Source organism: Meriones unguiculatus, chromosome 6 (genome assembly GCF_030254825.1).
Source record: "Meriones unguiculatus strain TT.TT164.6M chromosome 6, Bangor_MerUng_6.1, whole genome shotgun sequence".
Lineage (NCBI taxonomy): Eukaryota > Metazoa > Chordata > Mammalia > Rodentia > Muridae > Meriones > Meriones unguiculatus.
Window position 1 is genome coordinate 60,791,865 of NC_083354.1, and position 18,341 is coordinate 60,810,205.

General features: G+C 39.6%; 1 protein-coding gene across 1 annotated transcript in view; it reads left to right on the forward strand.

The window, feature by feature from the left end:
• Nucleotides 1-18,341, forward strand: part of LOC110541603 (uncharacterized) — a 163,275-nt gene that overhangs the window by 38,601 nt on the left and 106,333 nt on the right. Inside the window, exons 3-8 of the mRNA XM_060385546.1 lie at nt 2,769-2,842; nt 3,636-3,657; nt 5,286-5,408; nt 11,272-11,345; nt 12,122-12,143; nt 13,517-13,639. Of these exons, the coding sequence (XP_060241529.1) occupies nt 2,837-2,842; nt 3,636-3,657; nt 5,286-5,408; nt 11,272-11,345; nt 12,122-12,143; nt 13,517-13,639 (370 nt within the window). The 5' untranslated portion in view covers nt 2,769-2,836. The remainder of the gene's footprint in view (nt 1-2,768; nt 2,843-3,635; nt 3,658-5,285; nt 5,409-11,271; nt 11,346-12,121; nt 12,144-13,516; nt 13,640-18,341) is intronic.

Below are 18,341 nucleotides of genomic sequence, written 5' to 3' on the forward strand. Positions count from 1 at the left end.
AATCCAGTTCCTGCATCACCTGTGGTACAGTTGTTCAACCCATATAATTAAGTATAATTGATACAAAACTCAAAAAAAAAAAAAAGAAACCAAAAGTAGTCTTGACTGTGTGTGAGACTAGACTGGACTAGGCTAGACTGAAGCTTTTGGGTGTCATCATGTGGATTATGACTTCACTATGAAAGTTCCGTGACACACAGATGACACGTGCTTAGATATATTCATGCCCTAGCGCTGAGTGCCAGTATACTTTGAGAAATTTCTCCGAGTACACATTCGAAAATTACAGAGCGTTAACAGTGTTGGAATCAGAGTGTAATGGGGAATTGTGTGAGCCACCACGGTATGCTATTACGAGCCATTGAGTGCTTCTCCTTCAACTAGACTGCTTAATATTTCTCAAAATGTCTTCTTTAAATATTTATAGCTTATTATTAGAATTATGTTTTATTACCTATTGTATTTTAGTCTCTATGAAGTATTTCGACTTTAGAATTTAATGTGTGGAGTATTTCTAACAGGAACTCAATGACTGGCTCTTTGGTCTCCCCACCCCCGAAGGGAGGAGCAGTCCTGTTAGGCCACAGAGGAGGGCTTTGCAGCCAGTCCTGAAGATACCTGATAAAACAGGATCAGATGAATGGGGAGGAGGTCCCCCCTATCAGTGGACTTGGAAAGGGGCACGGTGGAGATGAGGGAGGGAGGGAGGGACTGGGAGAGGGACTGGGAGGGAATGAGAGATCGGGACACGGCTGGGATACAGAGTTAATAAAATGTAACTGATAAAAAAAATAAAATAAAAAAAAGAAACAGGAAAATTATCTTAAAAAAAGAATTTAATATGTGTGTTTGTATATATATGTGTGTGTATATATGGGTATATAATATATATTATGTACAAATTCATATTCCCTTCCTCAAGCTTGTCCTGAATAGATATCACTATATATGAATACTACAACACTTTTCATAGATAACTAAGGTTATCTGTATTGAAATTATTATTAATATGTTATTTTTATTAGTTTTTCAAGACAGGATTTCTCTGTATAGCCTTGGCTGTTCTGATCTCACTTTGTAGACCAGGCTTGCTTCAAACTCACAGAGATCTGTCTGCCTCTGTAACCCTGAGTGCTGGCACTACAGGCATGCCCCGCTACACATGGCTGTATTGAAATTATTAATCTCAGAAAATGGGATATTTTTAGATTTGGACATTGACTGGGCACATAGGACAAATGAATATTTTAAAATCTTTATCACTTTCAATAGAGATGGAAATGTAAAATGCAGGCTTTAGGTCTAACAGTCATATGTCATAGAACAATGGCTGCTGAAAGAGAGAAAAGAGAGAAAAGAGGAAATTAGGGAGGAGAGAAAGGAGAGAGTCAGAGATGGGCATTGGAGAGAAGGAGTAGGAAAAGGAGAAGAAGGAGAGAGACAGGAGAAGGAAATTAGGGAGGAGAGAAAGGGGAGAGAAAGGGAAGAGGGTCAGAGGAGAGTAGAGAAAAAGGAGGAGGAGGAGAAGGAGAAGGAGGAGACAAGGGAGAAAAGAAAGTAGGGAGGAGAGAAAAGGGAGAGAGGGGAGAGAGGGACAGAGATAAGAGAGGAAGGAGAAGGAGACAGGAGAGAGAGAGATTGTCTCTTAGGTAGAAGAGCCAAGATGGAAGCAGACAGGTTGCCCACTCTCCTGAGTCTGTAAAATGTTACCTTATTCACAACACAAGAAGGTCTATCATCTGTACATGTCAGCATGTCTCAGTCTGTAAAAGTCCTAGGCATTATCTACTTCATGACACAGAGTTTTTGCCACATCTGTCCAGGACAGATTTGCTGCATCAGGGTCACGTTTCATCCTAGTCAATATAAGGAAGTACCAGCACTTCTCGTCAGTTCACAGATGCTTAGAGTTGGGACACTAAAACTCACCGCTGACCAAAATCCAACTACAGATGGGGAAGATCTTTACTTACTGCCCATTGGCAACACAAATGTGGCCTTCAGAAGAGTGAGCTGCACACAGTAGTGTGTGGGAGAGTGACACAAAAGTACTCAGAATATCTACCCATGTTTTAGGTACTCCATCACCCTTGAAACAACTCTCATGTAGAGCTTGTTAAAGGACTTGAATGTCCAACAGGATCCAGATACTCATTCTTTCCAATCACTGCCATTTTTAACAAGGAAGCCACAATACACTCAAATAAAAAAGTGCATAGAATAGTGAAAAAAAAGACTGGAAGAAGAAATGAGACACAGTGCTTACATTGTTTTCCACTAGTCAATAAAATGTGTTGTATGTCAAAGAATGATTGTATCAATATAGTTACAACATCTGCCTCCCACTTCCCCAGTTAAAGGTAGATGGCTCAGGGGGTGCAGGTGCTTGTGTCTGGGCCTGATATTCTGATTCTAACCCCAGAACCCTACATGATGGAAATGGAGAACTGGATACCAAAGGCAGTCTTATGGTGTGCTCCCTCCAAAACTTAATAAAGGAATAAACATCTTTTTTGAAACATGTATTTAGTAGTTTCACATTGAAACATAGACTCTCACATTGTTTTGGATCCCCATTCTCAAGGCCAAAATTATGTTTTTTATTTTTGTAATATTTGCCTATATTTGCCATCTGGAAAGATGTCCAGTGGTAGCCCAAATAAGTCTAATCACATGTACTGACCCTGTACCCTGTTATCCAGGTCAAGCAAAGATGCTTAAGTGAATAAATGGTACTGTGAGCTGACAGTTACTTTCTGTCCCTCTAGTTCCACCTTGCCCGGAGGCTTCCACACGCCCCACGAGGGAGATTCCAACACAACCGAACTTATTCCTAATGACGGTAAAACCTTTTTTTCCCTGTATGTAAAAGATAAAACATTAGTTTAATGAGTCCCTTATGTTTTTGCTATCACACTTGAAAAATAAATTTGCTTAGATGTATTTTGAACATTACAGAGTTTATTTGGGAAGAGCAAGAACCAGGATTATACCAGATTAGAGATTTGATAGAATATTCATACTTGCTATGTTAGGTAGTAACCTTTCAGTAGGTCATGAACTGTCTTCTGGACAATAGTTTTCTACTTTAGATAACAGTATATAAATTTTACCCAGAAGTTGATAGGAGGGATAGCTTCCATTAGACTTGAATGTTTATCTAATGTTTTCTGCCTCTAGAGCCTATGGCTTAGGTTGAATTTGTTTACCAAAGGAGGATGTGGTGTAAGCATCACAGTCCCAGTAATGCAGATATTCAGGTGCTGGGAACATAAGACAGGAAGATGGACGCAAATTATTGGAGTCCTTCATAAAAGGGATTAGTATCAAAAAATGTTTGCTCTGAAGTCTTGTGATGAAACTTAGCTAACTGCCAGTGGCGGCCAAACACATAAGGTTGCCTGATTTGGCCTTTAAGCAGAAAAAGAGGGAAACAGTAGTTTTTGTCACCAAGTAGACATCCTGAGTTTCTCTAGGCCAGTGTCACATAAAGTACTGATACAGAATCATTCACCTCTGAGGGCTTGGCAATTTTTGGTGTAATTATGCCCTGAAAGTGGATGAACCAAAGGGTTATGCAAACAGAATTCAATATAATTTGATTCTTAAAGTGTTCTCTTTTCTGTATATTTCAGATGAATAATGAAAGACCGGCCAGTATGTATTCTGTAGTCATATCGAAGATATGTTTCAGATATTTTGTGTTAACACTGTCTGTCTTTTGTCTTGTGTAGCACAGTCAGCAAATCCACATGTATTGACTGACAATTGGGTGTTTGGTTTAAAAAAAAAGTGATGCCTCAAGAGAGAAATGGTAGCCATGTATCTACAGTTACAGAGTCCAACTGTGACCTCTTTAGTTTGGGTTTTTGTGAACTAGGTTGTGTCTCAACCTAACTCATCTTCACAGATATCTTAGTCACCCTACCCAACTGCTAGAGAAACAGTTTTGAAAAACATCAGGATAGACAGTTTATGTAACATGTTTAAAGTTCACTACATCCATATTTGGTGGGTTGATTTGTGTTTTTCTGTGCAGATGAATAAACCAAGTTTCAGAGTAAGTGGTGAGAATCTTTAGATATGTAGTACTCAACTATTTTCACCATCAAATGCACAATAATCACCATGGGGAGTTTCCAGTTTTCTAACATCTCTCTGCAATAAATGAAAGCTACAGGAATCCCTAATATGTCCACAAGTACCATAGTAGTCAGAAGGTCTAGGCAGTGCAAGTCACCTGCCTGCACACACTAACAGACATGAAAGCAAAGAGCCCATGTTGGGTGTGGATCACTGATTCTGGGCCATCCACAACACTGAGGTAGGTCAGATATGAATGACTGGATTCTTGCTAAACTTGGTTGGCTCCTTCCAGTAAAATCTGGTAAAAAGCTTTAAGCGGGTTGACCATATTAGCACGGACAGAAAGAGAAATACAACTTATGTACAGTGAAAGAGTAGCACAACTTCCCTATTGGTGGACTTGGGGAGGGACATGCATAAGGGGAGGAGGGAAGATGGGACTGGGAGGGGAGGAGGGAGGGGCTTTTGGAGGGATGCAGGGTGGATAAAGTGTAATTAATAAAAATAAAATTAAATGTTAAAAAAATAGCACAACTTCAGTACAGTTTTCACTAGAACTCCAGTCACCACTTGGATATTGATCTATGCTGGATGATTCCTTCCTTCCTTCCTTCCTTCCTTCCTTCCTTCCTTTCTTTCTTTCTTTCTTTCTTTCTTTCTTTTCTTCCCTCCCTCCCTCCCTCCCTCCCTCCCTCCCTCCCTCCTTCCTTCCTTCCTTCCTTTCTTTCTTTTTTTTCTTTGAGAGACACGTTTTCACTGTGTATCCCCAGGTCTCCTAGAACTATCTACATATATATCTTTCTCTCCTGGAACTTAAAAAGTTCAATCTTCCTCTGCCTACAGAATACTGTTATAAAAGGAGAGCATTACCACACCCAATGGGAACACACCTTTAATAGTCAGGTACATTCTATGCTCCAGGAGTTTTTTTTCCTGTTGCTGATGGTCAGTGACCATGTTTTTGAGTGTGAACACTAAGTAAGTACATATTGTCAGCAGTGAATCACATGTCTCAAAATTAGCATTTCTCCATGGTTCATCTACAGTTTCAGTACTTTGGTACGCTATGGTTTGATTAAGGGTAACTTGTTTGCTAATATGGACAACATAAAATGTACAAACACACAGCCATTGATTATTTCCTCTGTTTTTCTGCCATGAAGCTGACATAACTGTCTCTGTTATTAATGAATTCCTAGCATCCAATATCTTTAAAAATTGCCATCGGAAGCATGCTGATCCACGTGGTACTGAAGAACCTCCAGCCCAATCTCATTCTTCTATAGAAACAGCACAAAATGAAATAGAGGAAACACCACAAGGTGAAATAAAAGTTACTGAGGAAATACAATAACTTCATTGGATTATATTTGGTACTTGTAGATCAGACTGTACAACACAAGGGGGTAATGATGACCAGCTTGGCAATATTTCATTACGTAAATGATGTTAATCTGCATATTGTATCAGTTGAAGTTCACCCACAGAATTTAAAATTGAAGTTGAAATTTACCTTTTGTAAATTTACCTCATTCAATAAGAAAGAGAGGAAAGGAGGTGAGGTCAATCTTGTGTCTGTCATGGTCACTTTACCTGGTGCAGGCAGGAATAGGTGAACTATGCTCTCTGTTACTTTCTCCTACAAACCTGAATGTGGATGGATTGAATGTTAACAATCTCAAGAGTGCCCTGGTGATTGTAAAAAGTGGCAAAAATGAAGACGACCATTTGAATTAGATAACATTTTTTGGTCTGACCAATGAAAATGGGATCCAAGAGTGGTGAATTACACCCTGTGTTTGGGAGACTTAAAAGTTAGGTACACTCTAGGCTCCAGGAATTTTTTTTCTTGCTCATGGTCAGTGTCCATGTTATTGAGTGTGAACACTAATACCTATTGTCAGCAGTGAATCAGCAGGAGTCAGAAGGAGTGGGAGAGAACAGTATTGACAAGGAAGTGAGTGACAGGAGGTTTCTGTGGTTTTCCTCTTTCAAAGGCTTCAAGGCAAGCCAGGTTGGATTTAAGTATTCTTTGCTTCTGACTCGGTCATTTGAAAGCAGTCTTTTAATACTGGATACTTTTCAGCCTTTGTCATTACCAAATTCCCAAACCTGTCACTGTGCTTAGTAGTTCTCTCTGGGAATTCTGCCAAAGTTACTTTCCCAGTTCCTGTGGTAAAATACTGTGATCAAACTATGCCAAAGAAAGGAGTTTTAGTTTTACCACACTAGTCTGAGCATGGACTGCATACATGCCTGCTGAGAACCACAGGTATAGAAATTCAATGAAGTGAGGCAGAATTTCAAGGCAACAAAAGTAAAGAAAAGAATTGCTTATGCTCAGTTCACCTTTTTCTTACCTTAGCCCCAGGAACATTGCTAGTAACAGTGTTACAGTTGCTACTTCAGTTAACCTTGCCATGCTCCACAGGCATACCCAGGAGATATGGACCTTATCAACTTTACTACTGAGATTAAGCATCATAATGCCTACAAACTGTTGTGGTCCATTTGGGGTTTTATTCTCTTTTAAACAAGAGTCTTCCACGGTGGTTCTGATGATGCATAAGTAGATCTCGTCTCCATGGTCTCTTGGAACTTTTGTAGATGAGCCTTCTTGGCCCTCTCTTATCCATTTAGTCCACTTTATAGGACATCCACAGGTTAGACTTCCAATAGGTAGAATATTTCTTTAGTCTGGCCTTTAACACCAGCGATTCTCTAACAAGTAAAGGCCTAATGCTAAAGGCCTTTAGCTTTTAAGCAGTCTATGCACCTGAGGGTGGACTGGCATGCTAGGTGGTTGAGTCAAGGGAGGCTAGAGGCTGACATCTATCTTGGACTCTGACTTAATGGGTGAGAAAGGGTCTACCATTGCCGCAATCCTCGATGCTTTTAAAGGCACCTTTGTCTAGCCTCCAGGATGCAAAGGCTGGGTTAGAGAGGTCTCCTACATTACTGTCAGTACTCTCAGGATAAATGATATAGGCTTCTGAGGTCAGCTCTCCAGGCTTCCATCTGGCCATAGGATGTGTCTGTCCTCTGTGCTACCACAACTTGAGTGTTTCACCCTTGACATGGTTTGAACTGTCTCATGTTTTATTGGAACATGAGATTTTAATGCAAGGAATCTCTCTTCTCTCTGTGGCTTCACTATATATATATATATTTTTTTTGCTAAAGAAGAAGGGAGGACTCTGGGTAAGATGATCAATCCTCACTTAGAAAGACAAATGGGATGGACATTGGAAGTAGGAGACAAAGAAACAGGACAGGAACCTACCATAGAGGGCCTCTGAAAGACTCTACCTAGCAGTGTATCAGAGTAGATGCTGAGATTGGTAATCCAACCTTGGGCAAAGATCAGAGAATCATATGAAAGAAGGGGAGGTAGTAAGAGCTGAAGAGCCCAGGAGCTCCACAAGGACCAAATATATCTGGGCACAGGGGTCTTTTCTGAGACTGATTTCCCAGCCAAGGACCATGAATAGATAAAACCTAGAACCTCTGCTCAAATGTAGCCCATGGCAACACAGTATCCAAGTGGGTACCCTAATAAGGGAAACAGGGACTATCTCTGACATGATCTCAGTAGCTGAAACTACCCCACCCACCCGAGAGAGCAGGCCCTCAGAGGAGGACACTGCAGCCAGTCCTGATGAGACCTGATAAGCTAGGGTCAGATGGAAGGGGAGGAGGACCTGCCCTATCAGTGGAAATCAGTCTCTAAGTGGGTGCCCTAGTAAGGAGAGCAGGGTCTGTCTATGGCATAAACTCATGTCCTGCTCTTTGATCACCTCCCCCTGGGAGGCAGAGTTTTGACAGGCCACAAAGAAAGACAATATACTTGATCGCTCTTAGGTAAAGAACATTGACATTTACACTGGCAAAAGAAACCAGAAGTAGTCTTTACTATGTATGGGTAGACTTGGCTAGATTGAAGATTTCAGGTGTTATCATTATTGTGTGGATTATGACTTCACTATGAAAGTTCTTGACACACGGATGACACGTGCTTAGATATATTTGTGGCCTAGCCTTGAATGCTTGTATACTTTAAGATTTTTCTCTGAGTACACGTTTGTAAATTACAGAGTGTTAACAGTGTTGGAATTAGAGTATAATGGGGAAAGGTTGTCAGAGCCGAGATATGATATTATGAGCCTTTGAGTACTTCTCCTTCACCTAGACTGCTTAATATTTCTCAAAATGTCTTCTTTAAATATTTATAAATTATTATTAGAATTATGTTTTATTATCTGTTGTATTTTAGTCTCTATGAAGCGTTTCTACCTCAGTATTTAATGTGTTTGTATATATGTGTGTTTATGTATGTGTGTATAATATATATTATGAACAAATTCATATTCCCTTCCTCAAGCTTATCCTGAAGAGACATCACTCTACATAAATACTATAAGACTTTTCATACATTACTAAGGTTATCTGTATTGACATTATTCTTAATATGTTATTATTATCTGGTTTTTCGAGACAGGATTTCTCTGTGTAAGCTTGGCTGTTCTGACCTCGCTTTGTAGACCAGGCTTGCTTCAAACTCACAGAGATATGTCTACCTCTGTATCTCCTGAGTGCTGGCACTATAATGAATCCACACTACACAAAACTATATTGAAATTATTAATCTCAGAAAATGGGAGTGTGGCTCCACAGTAGTGGGGATATTATGATAAACCTCATACTTCAATGTGTGCCTGTCTTCATTGGTAACACACATTCCTTGTCTATTTTCTGACCCCAGGTGTACTTTATTCACTAAAGTTGCAGGAGAGTCTTTTACATATACGTGGAACTTAATAGACATGTGTACATCCTAGATTTTCTTGAACAACTGAAATATATGCTTTGTCTGTGGTTTATCCTGAATTCCAGGTATCAGGTAGAGGTAACATTCTGACCCACATCCCTTCAGAGTTAAGTGTCATCAAATAGAGAATGTTTTGTCCTGAATGACTGATCACCATTTAATTTACAAAGTAGAGAATCAGATGAATTATAAAGACTGGTGGACTAACTAGTGTTAGTATCCACCAGTCTTTAAAATATATATATATATATATATATATATATATATATATATATATATATATATATATATATGAAAAAGAAAGTATACAGATGTAAATGTGCTTCTGTGCATGTAGAACCACAGCCCTGGGAAGATGTGATAATTCTCATTGCAGATTTTATGTTGTGGGGTTTATTTATCCTGACATTCTTTCAGAGTTTTCACAAGCTTGAACTATGGCTGGCTTCACAAATTGAACAGTGCCAAAATGCAGAGATGCTCATATATTTGAAAGGATGATAGGTTTTCAGTAGCTCTATAATAGTAGGTATTTTAATATTCAATGTTAATCCATCAAGGATCCTGAGGTTCTTCTCATTAAACAGATGCACATTGGCCATGGTAAAGCAGCTAGAACAGTATTATTCTGGGCAATAATACTGGATATTTTTACATGTGGACATTGACTGTTCACATAGGACAAAACAACATTTTAAAATCTATTTCTTTTCAATAGAGATGGGAATGTAAAATGTAGGCTTTAGGTCTAGGAGTCCTATGTCAGAACAATGGCTGCAGGGAGAGAGTGGAGAGTGTCAGCAAGAGAGGCATAGGAGAGGAGAGAAGGAGTAGGAGAAGAAGAAGGAGAGAGAGAGGGGAGAGGAAATTAGGGAGGCAAGAAAGGGGAGAGAGAAGAAAGAGGGTCAGAAGAGTAGAGAAAAAGAAGGAGGAGGAGAAGGAGAGGAGGAGATGGGGGAGAAGAACATAGGGAGGAGAGAAAAGGGAGAGAGAAGAGAGAGGAAGGAGGAGGAGACAGGAGAGAGAGAGAGAGAGAGAGAGAGAGGAGAGACTGTGCACTCAGGTGGAAGAGCTCAGAGGGAAGCAGTCATGTTGCCCACTCTCTTGACTCTGTAAAATGTTATCTTATTCACAACACAAGAACATCTATCACCTGTACAGATCAGGACGTCTCAGTTTATAAAAGTCCTAGGCATTATCTACTTCATGACATAGAGTTTATGGCCACTTTAGTCCAGGACAGATTTGCTACATCATAATCACCTTTCATCCTAGTTATTATAAGGAAGTACCAGCACTTCTCGTCAGTTCACAGATGTTTAGAATAGACACTAAACCTCACCCCTGACCAAAATCCAATTATAGACCGGAAGATCTTTAATTACTGCCCATTGGAAACACAAATGTGGCCATCAGAAGTGTGAGCTGCACACACTGGGAGAGTGACACAAAAGTACTCAGAATATCTACCCAGGTTTTAGGTGCTCCATCACCCTTGAAGCGACTCTCATGTAGAGCTTGTTAAATGACTTGAATGTTCAACAGGATCCAGATACTCATTCTTTCCAATCACTGCAATGTTTGACAAGGAAGCCACAGTATGCACAAATACAAAAGTGCATTGAATAATGAAAAAAAGACTGGAAGAAGAAATGAGACACAGTGCTTATATTGTTTTCCACTAGTCAATAAAATGTGTTGTATGTCAAAGAATGATTGTATCAATATAGTTATACTATCTGCCTCCCACTTCCCCAGTAAAATGTATATGTTGAAAGGCTAAAATTCTGTTCTTTATGATGAATGCAGAATCAGAATATATCAGTTGATGGAGGCTGAGATGTGCTTGTGAGATATGCTGAAGAGATTGTTAGTTCTGGCTGCAGTGTGATCAGAGGAATTGATAGTGATGTGTGGTTTGAGCATGAGATGAATGTTAGTAGGCAGGATGAGATGGCTCAGGGGGTGCAGGTGCTTGTGTCTGGACCTGATATTCTGATTCTAACCCCAGAACCCTACATGATGGAAATGGAGAACTGGATATCAAAGGCAGCCTTCTGGTGTGCTCCCTCCAAAACTTAATAAAGGAATAAACATCTTTTTTGAAACATGTATTTAGTAGTTTCACATTGAAACATAGACTCTCACATTGTTTTGGATCCCCATTCTCGAGACCAAAATTATGTTTTTTATTTTTGTAATATTTGTCTATATTTGCCATCTGGAAAGATATCCAATAGTAGCCTAACTAAGTCTAATCACATGTACTGACCCTGTACACTCTTATCCAAGTCAAGCAAAGATGCTTAAGTGAATAAATGGTACTGTGAGCTGACAGTTACTTTCTGTCCCTCTAGATCCACCTGGACCAGCAGCTTCCACACGCCCCATAAGGGAGATTCCAAAACGTCCGAACTACTTCTTACGGAAGGTAAAACTATTTTTCCCCCTTCATGTAAGAGAAAAAGTTAGTTTAATGAGTCCCTTATGTTTTTGCTTTCACACTTGAAAAATAAATTTGCTTAGATGTATTTTGAACATTACAGAGTTTATTTGGGAAGAGCAAGAACCAGGCTTATACCAGATTAGAGATTTGATAGAATATTCATACTTGCTATGTTAGGTAGTAACCTTTCAGTAGGTCATGAACTGTCTTCTGGACAATAGTGTTCTACATTAGATAACAGTATATAAATTTCACCCAGAAGTTGATAGGAGGGATAGCTTCCATTAGACTTGAATGTTTATCTAATGTTTTCTGCCTCTAGAGCCTATGGCTTAGGTTGAATTTGTTTACCAAAGGAGGATGTGGTGTAAGCATCACAGTCCCAGTAATGCAGATATTCAGGTGCTGCGAATATAAGACAGGAAGATGGACGCAAATTATTGGAGTCCTTCATAAAAGGGATTAGTATCAAAAAATGTTTGCTCTGAAGTCTTGTGATGAAACTTAGCTAACTGCCAGTGGCGGCCAAACACATAAGGTTGCCTTATTTGGCCTTTAAGCAGAAAAAGAGGGAAACAGTAGTTTTTGTCACCAAGTAGACATCCTGAGTTTCTCTAGGCCAGTGTCACATAAAGTACTGATACAGAATCATTCACCTGAGGGCTTGGCAATTTTTGGTGCAATTTTGCCCTGCCAATGGGTGAACCAAAGATTTCACCTTAATGTGATTCTCAAAATGTTCTCTTTTCTGTATATTGCAGATGAATAATGCAAGACTGGCCAGTATGTATCCTGGAGTCATCGAGGACATATTTTAGATATGAATTATGTTAATACTGTCTTGTCTGTTGTAGAAGAGTGAGCAAATCCACATTGACTGACAATTGGGTATTTGGTTTAAAAAAATAGTGATGCCTCAAGAGAGAAATGGTAGCCATGTATCTACAGTTTCTACAGTTACAGCGTCCAACTGTGACCTCTTTAGGTTGGGTTTTTGTGCACTAGGTTATGTCTCAACCTAACTCATCTTCACAGATATCTTAGTCACCCTACCCAATTGCTAGAGAAACAGTTTTGAAAAAAATCAAGATGGAGAATTTATGAAACATTTTAAAGTTCACCACATCCATATTTGGTGGGTTGATTTGTTTTTTTCTGTGTAGATGAATAAACCAAGTTTTAGAGTAAGTGGTTAGGATCTTTAGATATGTAGTACAACAACTATTTTCACCATCAAATGCACAACAATCACCATGGGGACTTTCCAGTTTTCTAACATCTGTCTGTAATAAATGAAAGCTACAGGAATCCCTAATATGTCCACAAGTACCATAGTAGTCAGAAGGCCTGGGCAGTGCAAGTCACCTGCCTGCACACACTAACAGACTTGAAAGCAAAGAGCCCATGTTGGGTGTGGATCACTGATTCTGGGCCATCCACAACACTGAGATAGGTCAGATATGAATGACTGGATTCCTGTTAAACTTGGTTGGCTCCTTCCAGTAAAATCTGGTAAAAAGCTTTAAGCGGTTCACAATATTAGCATGGACAGAAAGAGAAATACAAGTAATGTACAGTGAAAGAGTAGCACAACTTATGTACAGTTTTCACTAGAACTCCAGTCACCACTTGGAAATTGATCTATGCTGGATGATTTCTTTCTCTCTTTTTTGTTTGTTTTTTTGTTTGTTTGTTTCTTTGAGAGACATGGTTTCACTGTGTATCCCAGCTCTGATTGGAACTATCTACATATGTATCTTTCTGGCTTACAACTTAAAAAGTTCAATCTTCCTCTGCCTACAGAATACTGTTATAAAAGGAGAGCATTAACACACCCAGAGGGAACACATCTTTAATAGTTAGGTACACTTTATGCTCTAGGAGTTTTTCCTGTTGCTGATGGTCAGTGACCATGTTTTTGAGTGTGAACACTAAGTAAATACATATTGTCAGCAGTGATTCACGTGTCTGAAAATTAGCATTCCTCCATAGTTCATCTACAGTTTCTGTTCTTTGGTACCCTATGGTTTAATTAAGGGTAACTAGTATGCTAATATGGACAACATAAAATGTACAAACTCACAACCATCGATGATTTCCTCTGTTTTTCTGCCATGAAGCTGACATAACTGTCCCTGTTATTAATGCATTCCCAGCATCCAGTATGATTAGAAATTGCCATCAGAAGCATGCTGATCCACGCATTACTGAAGAACCTCAAGCCCAATCTTGTATTTCCATCCGAACAATACAAAATGAAATACAAGAAACACCACAAGGTAAAATAAAAGTTACCTTGGAAATACAATAACTTCATTGAATTATATTTGGTACTTGTAGATCAGACTGTACAACACAGGGGGAAAAGGATGACCAGCTTGGCAGTATTTCACCATGTAGATGGTAATCTGCATATAGTATCAACTGAAGTTCAGCCACAGAATTGAAAAAAATGAATTTAATATTTCCCTTTTCTTCTCCTTGAATAATGATCAAGACAGGAAAGGAGGTGAGGTCAACCTTGTCTTTGTCATTGTCACTTCACCTGGTACAGGCAGGAATAGGTGAACCATGCTCTCTGTTACTTTCTCCTACAAACCTGTAATGTGTACAGATTGAATGTAAACAATCCTATGACTGGCCTTGAGACTGTCAATAGTCTCAAGAATGAAGACAAAGTTTGAATTAGATAACATCATTTCTGGTCTGAAATGATAAGCCTGTCATGTGTTTAGTAGCTGTCGCTAATTATGCCATAGGTATTTTCTCAATTCCTGTCATAAAATGATGTGATCAAATTGTACCAAAGAAAGGAGTATTTATTTTACCACACTAGTCTGAGCTTTGGAGTGCATCCATGCCTGCTGAGAACCACAGGTACAGAAATTCAATGCAGTGAGGCAGAATTTCAAGGCAACAAGAGTAAAGAAAAGAAGTGCTTATGCTCTGCTCACTTTTTTCTTACCTTAGCCCCAGGAACATTGCTAGTAACAGTGTTACAGTTGCTATTTCAGTTAACCTTGCCATGCTCCACAGGCATACCCAGGAGATACGGACCTTATCAAATTTACTACTGAGATTAAGTATCACAATGCCTGTAAATTGTTGTGGTCCATTTGAGGTTTTATTCTCTTGTAAACAAGAGTCTTCTGCTGTGGTCCTGATGATGCATAAGTAGATCTCGTTTCTTGGTCTCTTGGGACTTTTGTAGATGAGCCTTCTTGGCCCTCTCTTAACCATTTAGTCCACTTTATAGGACATCCACAGGTTAGACTTCTGATAGGTAGAATATTTCTTTAGTCTGGCCTTTCTTTAACACCAGCGATTCTCTTAACAAGTAAAGGCCTAATGCTAAAGGCCTTTAGCTTTTAAGCAGTTTATGCACCTGAGGGTGGACTGGCATGCTAGGTGGTTGAGTCAAGGGAGGCTAGAGGCTGACATCTATCTTGGACCCTTTGACTTAATGGGTGAGAAAGGGTCTACCATTGCCCCAATCCTCAATGCTGTTAAAGGCAACTTTGTCTAGCCTCCAGGATGCAAAGGCTGGGTTAGAGAGGTCTCCTACATTACTGTCAGTACTCTCAGGATAAATGATATAGGCTTCTGAGGCCAGCTCTCCAGGCTTCCATCTGGCCATAGGATGTGTCTGTCCTCTGTGCTACCACAACTTGAATGTTTCACCCTTGACATGGTTTGAACTGTCTCATGTTTTATTGGAACATGAGATTTTAATGCAAGGAATCTCTCTTCTCTCTGTGGCTTCACTATATATATATATTTTTGCTAAAGAAGAAGGGAGGACTCTGGGTAAGATGATCAATCCTCACTTAGAAAGACAAATGGGATGGACATTGGAAGTAGGAGACAAAGAAACAGGACAGGAACCTACCATAGAGGGCCTCTGAAAGACTCTACCTAGCAGTGTATCAGAGTAGATGCTGAGATTGGTAATCCAACCTTGGGCAAAGATCAGAGAATCATATGAAAGAAGGGGGAGGTAGTAAGAGCTGAAGAGCTCAGGAGCTCCACAAGGACCAAATATATCTGGGCACAGGGGTCTTTTCTGAGACTGATTTCCCAGCCAAGGACCATGAATAGATAAAACCTAGAACCTCTGCTCAAATGTAGCCCATGGCAACACAGTATCCAAGTGGGTACCCTAATAAGGGAAACAGGGTCTATCTCTGACATGATCTCAGTAGTTGAAACTACCCCACCCACCCGAGAGAGCAGGCCCTCAGAGGAGGACACTGCAGCCAGTCCTGATGAGACCTGATAAGCTAGGGTCAGATGGAAGGGGAGGAGGACCTGCCCTATCAGTGGAAATCAGTCTCTAAGTGGGTGCCCTAGTAAGGAGAGCAGGGTCTGTCTATGGCATAAACTCATGTCCTGCTCTTTGATCACCTCCCCCTGGGAGGCAGAGTTTTGACAGGCCACAAAGAAAGACAATATACTTGATCGCTCTTAGGTAAAGAACATTGACATTTACACTGGCAAAAGAAACCAGAAGTAGTCTTTACTATGTATGGGTAGACTTGGCTAGATTGAAGATTTCAGGTGTTATCATTATTGTGTGGATTATGACTTCACTATGAAAGTTCTTGACACACGGATGACACGTGCTTAGATATATTTGTGGCCTAGCCTTGAATGCTTGTATACTTTAAGATTTTTCTCTGAGTACACGTTTGTAAATTACAGAGTGTTAACAGTGTTGGAATTAGAGTATAATGGGGAAAGGTTGTCAGAGCCGAGATATGATATTATGAGCCTTTGAGTACTTCTCCTTCACCTAGACTGCTTAATATTTCTCAAAATGTCTTCTTTAAATATTTATAAATTATTATTAGAATTATGTTTTATTATCTGTTGTATTTTAGTCTCTATGAAGCGTTTCTACCTCAGTATTTAATGTGTTTGTATATGTGTGTATAATAATATATTATGAACAAATTCATATTCCCTTCCTCAAGCTTATCCTGAAGAGACATCACTCTACATAAATACTACAAGATTTTTCATACATTACTAAGGTTATCTGTATTGACATTATTCTTTATATGTTATTATTACCTGGTTTTTTGAGACAGGATTTCTCTGTGTAAGCTTGGCTGTTCTGACCTCACTTTGTAGACCAGGCTTGCTTCAAACTCACAGAGACATGTCTACCTCTGTATCTCCTGAGTGCTGGCACTATAATGAATCCACACTACACAAAACTGTATTGAAATTATTAATCTCAGAAAATGGGAGTGTGGCTCCACAGTAGTGGGGATATTATGATAAACCTCATACTTCAATGTGTGCCTGTCTTCATTGGTAACACACATTCCTTGTCTATTTTCTGACCCCAGGTGTACTTTATTCACTAAAGTTGCAGGAGAGTCTTTTACATATACGTGGAACTTAATAGACATGTGTACATCCTAGATTTTCTTGAACAACTGAAATATATGCTTTGTCTGTGGTTTATCCTGAATTCCAGGTATCAGGTAGAGGTAACATTCTGACCCACATCCCTTCAGAGTTAAGTGTCATCAAATAGAGAATGTTTTGTCCTGAATGACTGATCACCATTTAATTTACAAAGTAGAGAATCAGATGAATTATAAAGACTAGTGGACTAACTAGAGTTAGTATCTGTTTACAGTGATCAGTGCATATACAGCACACATGTATGGTGAACAAAATGAAAGTATACAGAGGTAAATTTACTTCTGTGCATGTAGAACCACAGCCCTGGGAAGATGTGATAATTCTCATTGCAGTTTTTATGTTGTGTGGTTTATTTATCCTGACACTCTTTCAGAGTTTTCACAAGCTTGAACTATGGCTGGCTTCACAAATTGAACAGTGCCAAAATGCAGAGATGCTCATATATTTGATAGGATGATAGGTTTTCAGTAGCTCTATAATAGTAGGTATTTTAATATTCAATGTTAATCCATCTAGGATCCTGAGGTTCCTCTCATTAAACAGATGCACATTGGCCATGGTAAAGCAGCTAGAACAGTATTATTCTGGATAATAATTCTGGATATTTTTACATAGGGACATTGACTGTTCACATAGGATAAAACAACATTTTAAAATCTATATTTCTTTTCAATAGAGATGGGAAATGTAAAATGTAGGCTTTAGGTCTAGCAGTCATGTCATAGAACAACAGCTGTGGAGAGAGAGTGGAGAGTGTCAGCAAGAGAGGCATAGGAGAGGAGAGAAGGAGTAGGAGAATGAGAAGGAGAGAGAGAGGGGAGAGGAAATTAGGGAGGTAAGAAAGGGGAGAGAGAAGAAAGAGGGTCAGAAGAGTTAGAGAAAAAGGAGGAGAAGGAGAAGGAGGGGAGGAGACGGGGAGGGAGGAAGAACATAGGGAGGAGAGAAAAGGGAGAGAGAAGAGAGAGGAAGGAGGAGGAGACAGGAGAGAGAGATACTGTGCACTCAGGGATAAGAGTGCAGAGGGAAGCAGACATGTTGCCCACTCTCCTGATTCTGTAAAATGTATTCTTATTCACAACACAAGAATGTCTATTATCTGTACATGTCAGGACGTCTCAGTCTGTAAAAGTCCTAGGCATTATCGATTTCATGACATGGAGTTTAGGACAGATTTGCTGCATCATAGTCACGTTTCTTCCTAGACAAAAGAAGTACCAGCACTTCTTGTCAGTTCACAGATGCTTAGAGTTGGGACACTAAACCTCACCCCTGACCAAAATCCAACTAAAGATGTGGAAGATCTTTAATTACTGCCCATTGGCAACACAAATGTGGCCTTCAGAAGAGTGAGCTGCACACACTGGGAGAGTGACACAAAAATGCTCAGAATATCTACCCAGGTTTTAGGTGCTTCATCAGCCTTGAAGCAACTCTCATATAGAGCTTGTTAAAGGACTTGAATGTCCAACAGGATCCAGATACTCATTCTTTCCAATCACTGCCATTTTTAACCTGGAAGCCACAATACGCACAAATAAAAAAGTG